The sequence below is a fragment of the Ctenocephalides felis genome, unplaced genomic scaffold (assembly GCF_003426905.1).
Source record: "Ctenocephalides felis isolate EL2017-DRISC unplaced genomic scaffold, ASM342690v1 CF-g0.4_SCAFFOLD_00845, whole genome shotgun sequence".
In the NCBI taxonomy this organism is placed as follows: Eukaryota; Metazoa; Arthropoda; class Insecta; order Siphonaptera; family Pulicidae; genus Ctenocephalides; species Ctenocephalides felis.
Window position 1 is genome coordinate 87908023 of NW_020536999.1, and position 12895 is coordinate 87920917.

At 30.7% G+C, this 12895-nt stretch overlaps 1 protein-coding gene across 1 annotated transcript; it reads right to left on the reverse strand.

Moving 5' to 3' along the window:
• Positions 1 to 5247: 5247 nt before the first annotated feature.
• LOC113362832 (zinc finger protein 525-like) lies at positions 5248 to 6591 on the reverse strand. The gene is made up of 3 exons (XM_026605329.1): positions 6192 to 6591; positions 5721 to 6056; positions 5248 to 5579 (listed from the first exon to the last, which is right to left on the reverse strand). Exons 1-3 carry the CDS (start codon positions 6589 to 6591, stop codon positions 5248 to 5250), a joined length of 1068 nt encoding a protein of 355 aa, XP_026461114.1.
• Positions 6592 to 12895: the final 6304 nt, after the last annotated feature.

Sequence of the window (12895 nt, forward strand, 5' to 3'; positions counted from 1 at the left end):
ACGTGGTATATTACTATGAGAAGTTGTTTATAATAAAACCACTTCTCATGGGCCTATAATATTGCCTTAAGACAAATTGCAGGAACTCACTGCACTAATTTAAAATTTTTGAAAGCTCAGAAAAAATAGATTTTTTTTTTGAAAATTTCAAATTTTTGTAATCATTTTTGAAAATCTTGAAAAATTTGAATATCGAAAAAAAAAATAAAATAAATTTTTTTATATATCTTAACGTTTCAGCTGTTTCTGAACATTTTGGCATACCTTAGAAAAAATGGATGTATGTGTGTGCGGATACAATTTTTCGTCGACGATTTCGAGATAAACTGATTTGAGTAATTAAAAACTATTTAAAAATTAAAAAATTGCTGGAACTCACTGTACTAATTTAAAATTGTTGAAATCTCAGAAAAAAGAGATTTTTTTTGAAAATTTGTAATTTTTGTAATAATTTTTAAAAAAATTTATTATCGAAAAAAATGCCTTTTTCGAAAATACTGATATTTTTTGAAAACTAAATTTTGAACTTTCTGTTAAAATCAAAAATGAAAATTTTTATATATCTTTACGTTTCAGCTGTTTCTGAACATTTTGACCCACTAAGCCAAAATCCGTAATATTTATGTAATTTTTACGCAAAATAGTTACATACTTATGTCATTTTTACGTAAGATTAATGTAAGATATGTGTCATAATTTCGCCTATTTTAAGTAATGTGGATTACGTAATATGGATTACGAAAATATTTCATAATAATTACGTAATTTTTGAAAAAAAAAATGACGTGGAGGGGCCCTTTTTTACACACATACATAAATACATACAGGCATATTCGTATATATGAACACACACACACATACACACATATGCGTATATGTGAACACATACATTCATGAACTTAGAAATGCGTATACACATAGTATGTGCATACATATATAATTTATATGTATGTACATACACACGCACACATATATATATATATATATATATATATATATACTTTCTGAAAAATAAAAGAAAAAGCACATTTATATGGTATGTTTATTTTTTCGGCATATGTACACAATTTTAACATTAGCAAATCCACAAAGTAATAAATAATAATTCACAATTTTTATAAAATAATGTAATTACATATGACATATTTATCAACATTTTCATGGCAAATGGAAAAATATACAATATGATAAATCATAAGAGAAGTGCAAATTTAAAATTAAACTCGAAATAAAAATCATCGAAGTATCCTTTACAAAGTCTTCATAAGTTCTTTCACTAAATATTTCATATTATGTATATATTATGTAATTAGGAATTGTATCTTCAGTTAAAACTAAATGTGGTATAAGTCTATGATGTCTTCTCTACAAAAGCATTCTCGATATCTATTTCATAGCCCATTTGTGATGAAAAAATGCATCTCGGATATAAATTATTAGCTTTCGATTTTCACCTGAAATAAAAAACATGGTAATAATTTCTATTTAACTTTTGATACATATATTTTTTATATACTTACACAAAGCAAATGGTTTTCAAAAGGCCAAGTGATTCTGTCATATATAATTTGTCACTGAATTTATATTAACAATAAAATAGTATTTAGAATATGATACCGTTACATTTGAAACAAAGTTCTTTATATATCTAATTATTATTAGAAAAAAAATTAATAACACACACGATTAATTTTTAGGTTAATGGAGCGTTTTAGAGTAAAGATTTAAGTAATTCATGTAATTTAAGAGCCTTTAAAATACATTTATTATAAACATATATTGTCACATATTTAATATCACTTTCACATTTAATTAGCAAATTAAAAATATTATTTAGACACTACAAAACACAACACTTAATTTAAAACACATCGCGAATAGTCCCATCTCCCATGATGCATTTCAGGATAACTTGTTAACTTGGCATCATAACACATTAAGAAAAAGAGAAAGCAGCTTGAAGAAACCAGAAGAAGATATCATTGGCTTCTTGGACGAAAATCAAAACTTGACACTCATAATAAAATTTACCTCTATAAAGCCATCATCAAACCAATTTGGACATACGGCATACAGCTATGGGGAACAACTTCCAACTCAAACGCTTTAATAATTCAAAGATTTCAAAACAAGTTATTAAAAGAAATTTTGAAAGCACCAAAGTATGTTCCAAATTGGTTAATACACAAAGACTCAGGCACCAGCACAGTTAAGGATGAAATAATCGATTACTCACACAAATATAGAAATCGCCTAGCTGACCACCCGAACTTGCTCGCGAGAAAACTTCAAATCAACTCTACCAGGGCCCGATTAAAAAGAAAATTTCTTCTGCACTAATCAACAATAGATGAGACCATTCGACAAATCACTGGCAATGGTCAGATGATTTGTATTTTGCCAACGCCTTCAGTTTCATGTCAAATATTTTACTTGTTGTCCGTTTCAGGACAGTTGTAAAAATTATTAAAATAAAAAAAAAAAAAAAAAAAACTTGGCATCATAGCCTAGGCCAGCGGCTGGCGGCCGGCGGCTGCCTCGCAGGATTAACGGTACTTATGTCGCTTAAGGCCGTTCATTGGTTGACAGTTTCGCTCATGAAACGAAATATTCCGAAAAATCACGAGCTGCCGATCTTTATGTAATATATATGAAATAAAATCCTCATTTTTCTTACGTAATATTTTTTGCAGGCGAATTACGTAATACTTTTGTAATTATTTCGTAATATCTGATTACGTAATGTAGATTACATATTTCTTACACTAAAATTACGTAATATTACGTAACTGGTTTAGTGGGGACATTCCTTAGAAAAAACGGATGTATGTGTGTGTGTATGTATGTGCGGATACAATTTTTCGTCGATTTTGAACAATTTCGTTTGATTTTGAACAACATTTTGAAAAAACATTTGATTCGTATTGATAAGGAGACGTGCTGATTAGTATTTGGCAAAGGTAGGTTGAGTAGTTCTGAAGATACGGGGCAAAAGCTGCCAAAAATCTTAATTAAGTTTTTGAGAGAACGGAGCATCCGATTTGAATAATTGAAAAACACTTTATTTGTATTGACTAAACGAAGAACTGTTTAAATTTTTAGAAAGGCAGGTCCGGCGGTAATGGACTCTCAATAAAAATAAGTTAACAAAACACCATTTGGCGGACAAAAATGTTCATTAGCCATATGCACACCAAATTATCAGATATTTTATAAAGATTTTAATAATGTGTACGCATTTTGTGTGAATTTTTTGGGTTCCGTACCAAGATTTTTAATTTAGAAGTTCAATTATATGGTCTGAACAGATGTCCTCGACAATTTCGACAGTATGGAATATCAGATTTGTATGATTGAAAAAACATTCGGTTCGTAGTCGATCGCGAGGCGTTTTTGCAAAAGTAATGTCTTGCCGTTTCGGAGATATGGAGCGCAAAGGGTGTAAAAATGGTCATGCAATTTTTGAGAAAACGGATCATCCGATTAGATGAAAATTTCGTCATTTTGAAAGTTTTCAAAAAAAATGCAAAATTTTCAAAAAAATTAAGTTTGAAAAACTCTTATATTCGAAATTTTTCATCATTAAAAAAAATCTGAATTTTGAAAAATTTCAAAAAATATCAAAATTTAAAAATAAAATCGATTTCTTACAAAAATTTGAGAATTTTCGAATATTTTCTAAAATTTCCAAAATCTCAAAAAATTAAAAAACATTCCAGAAATTCCAAAAAATTTAGAAATTTTTGTAAGAAATCGATTTTCATATTCATAAATGAAATTTCAATTAGTTAAAACAATTTTTGATTATTTTCATTCCTCGAATGTTTAATTACGGTACGGAAAGTTCCAGCAATTTGCCTTAAGGCACAATGCCACGCACCACTAGTTTTTTTTTAATTTTGAAAACTTTGAAGTTTCTTGAACTTTTTTCATACCCTTTCATCTCGCCCAGTAAACACCGTGTCATTTGAGCGGCGGTAGCAACCTGAAATCCACAAGCTTGCCTTCAGCGATGTGATATGCATGTGGAATCTATGTGGATTTCGGATTGCTACCGCCGCTCGGTGCCCCCTAGTGTTTACTGGGCGGTTGACTCAAATTACAAACTAGTGGTGTGTGTGGCATCGTGCTTTAAGGCAAATTGCTGGAGCTTCCCGTACCGTAACGAAATGTTCGAGAAATACTGAATGATTTCAAATAGATTATTATAAATAAATATTGTAACATTGTCTAATATTTATAAGAGTTATATAAACTAAATTGCAAAGTTGAAATTATTTGTTTAAAGTATATTAGAACTATAGTCAGAATTAAAAATGAAATATGAAATACTTTCGATACACAAAAAAAATTTTTTTTTGAAAAAAAAAAAGTTGAAACAAATTTTATTTTCCAAAATCAATTATTTTGTTAAGACAAGCAGAAAGTTCTTTGAATCATTTAATTAGGACGCTTAGTTCTCTGGACCTGCCTTTGCCAAAAACTAATCAGCTCTTTTCCCTATCAATAGGAATCGAATGTTTTTTGAACCATTCAAATCGGTTGATGCGTGCGCCCGAAAACGTGACTGGAAAATTGTATCCATACATACATACATACACACACACACACATCCATCCATTTTTTTTTGAGGTATGCTAAAATGTTGAGAAACCTTCAAAACGTCGAGAAATGTGAAAATTTTCAGTTTCGATTTTCGGCTCGTTACAATAACTTACCCTACGGGAAGTTAATTTAAGGTAATTAGATTATCTAAAATAATTACTAATAAAATATTATTAAAAAACTAGTGCAAACTAGTGGTGCATGGCATTGCTGGACCTTTACATACAAAAAATCATTTTTTGTAAAAATGATTCATTTTATTTTAATTTGTAGGAATGATTTACTAATTTTTTTTAAATCCATACTTTTTGGTGAAATATAATATTCCTTGTGAATATTTAATATCACTACTGCTGACCAAGATTGGTATTTGTATTCGAACCTGAAACTAATGGTTACTAATACTCATTAATAATACTTAATACATAAAAATTAAACTAATAAAAAATCATGAAATAATATTAATATTATGTAGTGTTTACTGTATATTTCATACTATTTATACATTCCGTTACATGCAAGAAAATTTTACAATATTTAAATTTAAGTAAACAAATATTCTTATATTTCATTGATCTTCATCATGCTTCTGACTTGAGTCTCTTCAAATCCTTCGATTGAGTAAATTCCTTATTACATACTTCATTTATCAGGATGCTCTCGTTTATGAATCAGCATGTGCCTTTTCAGATTACTAGATTGTGTAAATTTCTTATTGCATGCATTGCATTCATGAGGACGTACTCCACTGTGTGTCAGCATGTGACATTTACGATTACCTTTTTCTGTGAATGTCTTTTTGCATTTATGGCATTCATGGGGACGCTCACCACTGTGTATCAGCATGTGACATTTCAGACTACTTAATTGCGTGAATGTCTTGTTGCATACATTGCATTCATAAGGGCGCTCACCACTGTGAATGAGCATGTGGCATTTTAGATCACGTAAATGTGTGAATGTATTATTGCATATATTTCATTCATGAGGATGTACTTTACTATGGATCAGCATGTGAAGCTTCAGATTATTTGAGCGCGTGTATGTTTTTTTGCATATATTGCATTCATAAGGGCGCTCACCACTGTGAAAGCGCATGTGGGATTTTAGAGTACCTGAATGTCTGAATGTCTTTTTGCATATATTGCATTCGTGAGGCCTTAATCCAGTGTGAATGATCATGTGAACTTTCAGATTACTTAATTCTGCAAATGTCTTATTGCATATATTGCATTCGTGGGGACGTACTCCACTGTGTATCAGCATGTGACTTTTCAGATTGCCTGAATGCGTAAATGTTTTTTTGCATATATTGCATTCATGAGAACGTACTCCACTGTGAATAAGCATGTGACTTTTCAGATGACATGATTGTGTAAATTTCTTATTGCATATATTGCATTCATGGGGACGTACTCCACTATGCCAGAGCATGTGACTTTTCAGATTGCCTGAATGCGTGAATGTTTTTTTGCATATATTGCATTCATAAGGACGTACTCCACTATGCATCAGCATGTGACTTTTCAGATTGCCTGATTGCGTGAAAGTTTTTTTGCATATATTGCATTCGTGGGGACGCTCACCACTGTGAATGAGCATGTGCCTTTTCAGATCACTTAATCGATCAAAAGTCTTGTAACAGATTTCACATTTAAAAGGACTTTCTTTGCTATTATTAGGCATATGTTCGATCATATGCTCTTTTAAATGATGTGTTTCTGCAAATGATTTATTGCAAATGTCACATTCATAAGTTGATGTCTCGACCAACTCCTGTTTGACTTCTTCTTCAATTGTCACCTCGGAATTCATGAATCTTTCTGAACACGTATCATCATCTTCAGAACACGATTCAGATTTAACAATAACATCAGGATTATCAAATTCATCCTCCATTTCAAGTTTAATGTCTTCTGGTGAATATTCAGGTGGTTCAATTTTAATTGTTTGATCATTCATAGACATAATTGTTTCCTCCGACATTTTTAAATACTTTCACAAAAAAAAAATTAGAAAATAGTTGTGTGCTAAATAATAGTCTAGACTTATTAATAATTTTTTTAATGATATAAATAATTTCAACTTTTACATTTATTATTTGACATTTGAAGCATAGAGTTCATTTACAGCAATAGAGAGAGTAGAAACATATTCGCTATGTGTGAAAACATGCAAGGGGAACTCAAACTGTCTGTAGCGCTCGTAGTGGTCATTTTGAGCACTACGTGAGGCTATTATTACCAAAATAGTAAACAAATACGCGTGAAATATTATTTTATTTTAAATGTAAATGAATTAAATAACTAGTGGGGTGTAGGGCATCGTGCCTTAAGGCAAATTGCTGGAACTTCCCGTACCGTAACGAAATGTTCGAGGAATACTGAATGTTTTCAAAGAGATTATTATAAATATTGTAACATTGTCTAATATTGATAAGAATTATATAAACTGAATTGCAAAGTTGAAATTATTTGTTTAAAGTATATTAGAACTTTAGTCAGAATTAAAAATAAAATCTGAATTATTTTCGCTATACAAAAAAAAATTATTTGAAAAAAAAATTGAAAAAAATATTTTTTTTCCAAAATCAATTATTTTGTTAAAACAAACAGAAATTTCTTTGAATCATTTAAATCGGACGCTTAGTTCTTTCAAAAACTGCCATTTTTTGCACATTTAGCTCTGTATTTTCGAAATGACTGGGCCTGCCTTTGCCAAAAACTAAAAACCACTTGTCCCAATCATCACTAATTGAATGTTTTTTTTTGATTATTCAAATCGGATACTCCGTTCTCTCAAAAACTCGATTTCTACTTTATCTCCGTATCGGCTGGACCTGTTTTTGCTATAACTTATCAGCACTTCTCCCTATCATCAAATGCTTTTTTTTTTGAACCATTCAAATTGGTAAATCCGTGCGCCCGAAAACGTGAACGAAAAAATGCGGACACACAAAACACACACACACATCAATTTTTTCTGAGAAAATGTTCAGAAACCTTCAAAACGTCGAGAATGGCAAAAATTTTCAATTTCGATTTTTGGACAATTACAATAACTTACCCTACGGGAAGTTAAAAATGAGACACCAAAGTTGTATAGTAGATTGTAAAAACAACAGTAAGAAAAGTCAGTGTAAATTCTATAAATTTCCTACAACCAAATGGAAATTAAATCAACGTGAACTAGTGGATAGCTGCTGTTGAAAAGCTAATTTATTTCCTTAGGGACCAATTCTGCCGCACAACAGAAAAATGTTATGGCAAGGCCATGTTACGCTCCGACTGAAACTGTCAAAATATCATGTATTTTCTGTTCATTCAGGCGTTTTACACATAAACTGCAAACGTCACTCATATGTTATAAAGCTGTATCAGAAACAAACTGTTATCTGACATCGCTTTTTTAATATTTGTGCGGCTTCTTGGTTATGTTTACTATCAGATAACCTGTGAAATTTGCCTGACTGCACACCGACCGCATGGCTTTTGTCTATATTAGTATGGAAAGTTCTTCATAACATGGCCTTGCCGTAAAATTTTTCTGTTATGCGACAGAATCCGTCTCTAAGTATCATAATCGTATCATTAGGAAAAAAATCAATTCGGAGTATTTAAATTGTTGTAAAAGTTCTATGTTTAGCAAAAAGAAAATTTAGAAGTCAATAAATTGCTATATTATCAAATTTTACTGATTAAAAGCAAAAAAATATTTTGCAAACAGTTTAATTAATACAAGGCTGAAATATTGAAGAATACAATTTTATTATTTTACATTAAATTTCAATTGAATAATTAAGAGAAAAATAAAAGTTATCAAAGAGCGTTTTTATTTTTATTTTGCAAACTTAATTAATACAATGCTGAAATAATGAATAATATATATTTTGTGGTGTTGATGAATCACCATGGGTTCCCAAGCCATATGTGTGTATTTATAGTAACCTTTTCATGTAAAAATCAAAAGAAGTGTTGAGTCCTAGCTAATTTCCAACAATATTTCCTTTAATTTACAAGTATCGAAAAGTTAATATAATTTTTTCCCTTGGTCATTGTTTCCGGCTGGAATTTTGTTTGATGGGTAATGGACTCAAATCATGTCTTTATAATAATGTCCGTCTTTAGTATGACGAAAAATAATTAAAAAAATCAGTAAATTAAATTATTATTTATTTATTCTACTGATGAAATATTTTTATCATTATTAACTTCCCGTAGGGTAAGTTATTGTAATGGGCCGAAAATCGGAATTGAAAATTTTTACATTTCTCGACGTTTTGAAGGTTTCTGAACGTTTTGGCATACCTCAGAAAAAATGGATGTGTGTGTGTGTGTGTGTGTGTGTGTATGTATGTGTGGATACAAATTTCCAGTCACGTTTTAGGGCGCACGGATCAACCGATTTGAATGGTTCAAAAAACATTCGATTCCTATTGATTGGGAAAAGAGCTGATTAGTTTTTGGCAAAGGCAGGTCCAGCCGTTTCGGAGATACGGAGCAAAGAGTGCAGAAAATAGAAATCGAATTTTTGAGCGAACGGAGTATCCGATTTGAATGATCTAAAAAACATTCAATTAGTAATGATTGGGAGAAGTGTTTATTAGTTTTTGGCAAAGGCAGGCCCAGCCATTTCGAAGATACGGAGCTAAATATGTAAAAAATGGCAGTTTTTGAGAGAACTAAGCGTCCGATTTAAATGATTCAAAGAACTTTCTGCTTGTCTTAACAAAATAATTGATTTTGGATTTTTTTTTTTTTTTTTTTTTTTTTTTTAGTATTTTGTATATCGAAAATATTTCAGATTTTATTTTTAATTCTGACTATAGTTCTAATATACTTTAGAAATAATTTCAACTCTGCAATTCGGTTTATATAATTCTTATAAATATTAGACAATGTTACAATATTTATAATAATCTATTTGAAAACATTCAATATTCCTCGAACATTTCGTTACGGTGCGGGAAGTTCCAGCAATTTGCCTCAAGGCACGATGCCATAATTGCCTCAAGACAGAATTCCACTTACAGCTAGTTTAATTTTATTCTATAAATATAATTACATTTATCAGAGAATGCCGACAAGTTGTTTACAATTAACTGTTTACAAATTAGTAGATACCTCCAGTGACGTATCTACTAGAGCTAATAAAATAAAAAACTAGCTGTAAGTGGAATTCTGTCTTAAGGCAATTAAGGCATCGTGCCTTAAGGCAAATTGCTGGAACTTCCCGTACCAAAAATTATTCTTTTTTTAAAAACGATTAACATTTTTGAAAAAATTTGACTTCGCAAAAATAAGATTTTTGAGAAACTATAAATTGGACAAAAAATTACTTTTTCTTGAAAAAAAAAATAAAAAAAAAAAATCTGAAAAAAATTTTTTTAGATAATTTTTTTCTTTTTGAAAAAAAAAATGTTTTCTTTATTTTGACATATTTTGGAAAATCTGAACTTTTTTTCAAAGCAATCGTACTGCTTTAAATGCATAGAGACAAAATATAAAGCGCGTAAGCGCCGCGTCGCTGTCTAACGGATAAACATTGGTACGGAACCCATAGGAATGTAAACAAAATTTATACTTATTGTTAAAATCTCTATAAAATATCTGATAATTTGATGTGCATATGTCTAATGATCATTTTTGACCGCAAAATGGCTTTTTTATTTACTTTTTTTGTTAGATCTCCGAAACCGCTAGACCTGCCCTCATAAAAATTTGATCAATTCTTCATCTTGTCAATACAAGTAAAATGTTTTTTGAAATATTAAAATCGGGCGCTCCGTTCTCTTAAAAACTGAGTTACCGTTTTCGGCACTTTTTGCCCCGTATCTTCGGAACAGCTAGACCTGCCTTCGCCAAAAACTAATCAGCACGTCTCCTTATCAGTACAAATCGAATGCTTTTTGAATTATTCAAATCGGTTGATCCGTGTTCCCGAAATCGTCGACGAAAATTTGTATCCGCACATACATACACACACGTACATACACACACACACACACACACACACACACACACACACACACACATACATCCATTTTTTCTAAGGTATGCCAAAATGTTCAAAAACTTCTGAAACGTAAAGATATATAAAAATTTTCATTTTCGATTTTTTTGCGATTACTATAACTTGCCCTACGGGAAGTTAACTAGTTGGGTTGGTATTTAGCCTTGAAGCAAGTTACATGAACTTCCCGATGTATTTAAATAATCGACTTAATCAAAAAAAAAAAAGTGTAAATAATATACTTCATCAATCCTACTTTAAAAAAAAACAATAATAATTTTAGCAAACTTTGACGAATTTGTAAAATTAAACTACTTGTCGTAAGGCCGTAATATTACAGTAAGTGCTATAAGACCATGATGTATATCGTCAAAAAAAGTTCCACGAAAATCGGCTTAATTTTTTTTTCAACAGTTAATTACAAGAAAACGGCTCGGTAGATTTTTACCTAAAATTAATCAGTACCATTCCCAACTAATATCTTTCGAACAGTTTTTGATATTTTAAAACCGGTTCGGTAGGATGAGCTTAAATGTCGACGAAAACTTAACACTTTTTTTCAACAGTTAATTACAAGAAAACGGCTTGGTAGATTTTCACCTAAAATTAATCAGTATTATTCCCAACTAATATCTTTCGAACAGTTTTTGATTTTTTAAAATCGGTTCGGTAGGATGAGCTTAAATGTGGACGTTCGTTGCACAAAACTGACAAACGATAGTCCTCAACGAAATACATCAAATGGCTTTTAAATTTCTAAAATCGGTTCAGGCGTTTTTGAGAAAACGTCGATCAAAAGTCTAATTTTGACAAATGCCAAAAAGACCATACTGATTTTTGCAAACTTTGACGAATTTTTAAAGCTAAACCAGTTGTCGTAGGGCCGTAATATTTTAGTATGATCTAGAAGACTATGGTATCTATCGTCAAAAAAATAATCATAAAAATCGTCGAATTTTTTTTTTTTTAAACTTTATTACAAGAAAACGGCCCGGCCGATCTCTACCAAAAACTAATCAGCACGATTCCCAACCAATATCTTTCGAACGGTTTTTGAATTTTCAAAATCGATTCAGAATTGCGGGCTAAAACGTAGACGAAAAATTTTTCACTTTTCTGCCATTTATAAAGAAACGGCTTGGCCGATCGTCGCACAAAACTGACAAACAATAGTTCGTCGAGATACATCGAATGGCTTTTAAATTTTTGAAATCGACCCAGCCGTTTTCGAGAAAACGTCGATTTACAGCAAAAAATCTGTTCACATACACACACACACACACACACACACATACTTTTTCCAAATCTGGTCTCATTCGATTCAGAATGGCTTGAAACGTCGAGAAAACATAAAATTAGCGAATCGGATTTTTTGATGAAAACATAAACTTCTCCTTCGGGAAGTTAATAAAATATTAAAGCGCGTAAGCGCCGCGTAGTCGTCTATCGTGTAAACATTAGTACGCATAGATAAAAGAAGAGTATAATGCTAGTACGGAATCCATGTAAATGTACACATTTGTACCTATTATTATAGTATTTATAAAATATCTGATAAAACGATAAACATATGTCTAATGTTCATTTTTGACTGCCAAATGGCATTGATTTTTAAATTCCCCTAGGGTATGTTATAGTAATCGCAAAAAAATCGAAAATGAAAATTTTTGCATATATTCGCGTTTTGAAGATTCCTGAACATTTTGGCATACTTCAGAAAACAACTCTACAGAAACAATTAACTGTAGAAAACTGATTATCAAATTGAAAAAAAACTAGTGGTGTATGGCATCGTGCCTTAAGGCTAATTACTGGAACTTCCCGTACTATAATAGGGTATTCAAAAATTTTAATTAATTTTTTGTAAATTAAAAAAAATTAATTAAAAAAAATCTTTCCTCAAGAGCAATCGTTTCGTCAACATAAGCAGAAAGTTTTTTGAATCATTTAAATCGTATACTCGGTTCTCTCAAAAACTCGATTTCTATTTTCTGCACTCTTTGCTCCGTATCTCCGAAGCGACTGGATCTGCTTACTCTATGAGAAGTAAACTAATAGTAAAAGAACTAATTTTAAGAGTAAAAATTTCAAGAACATTTGAACTAATTGATGTTTATAGGCAAATAAAACGCATAGGTTATAATCATATATCTTTTACTGTTTAACAAATTATATAATTGTATAAATAATATAACTGTAAAATTACAAATGTAAGTTTGTCATTAAAAGGACTCATGTTTTACCTGAGTCTCCACCTGCATAAATCCCTCATTCATAA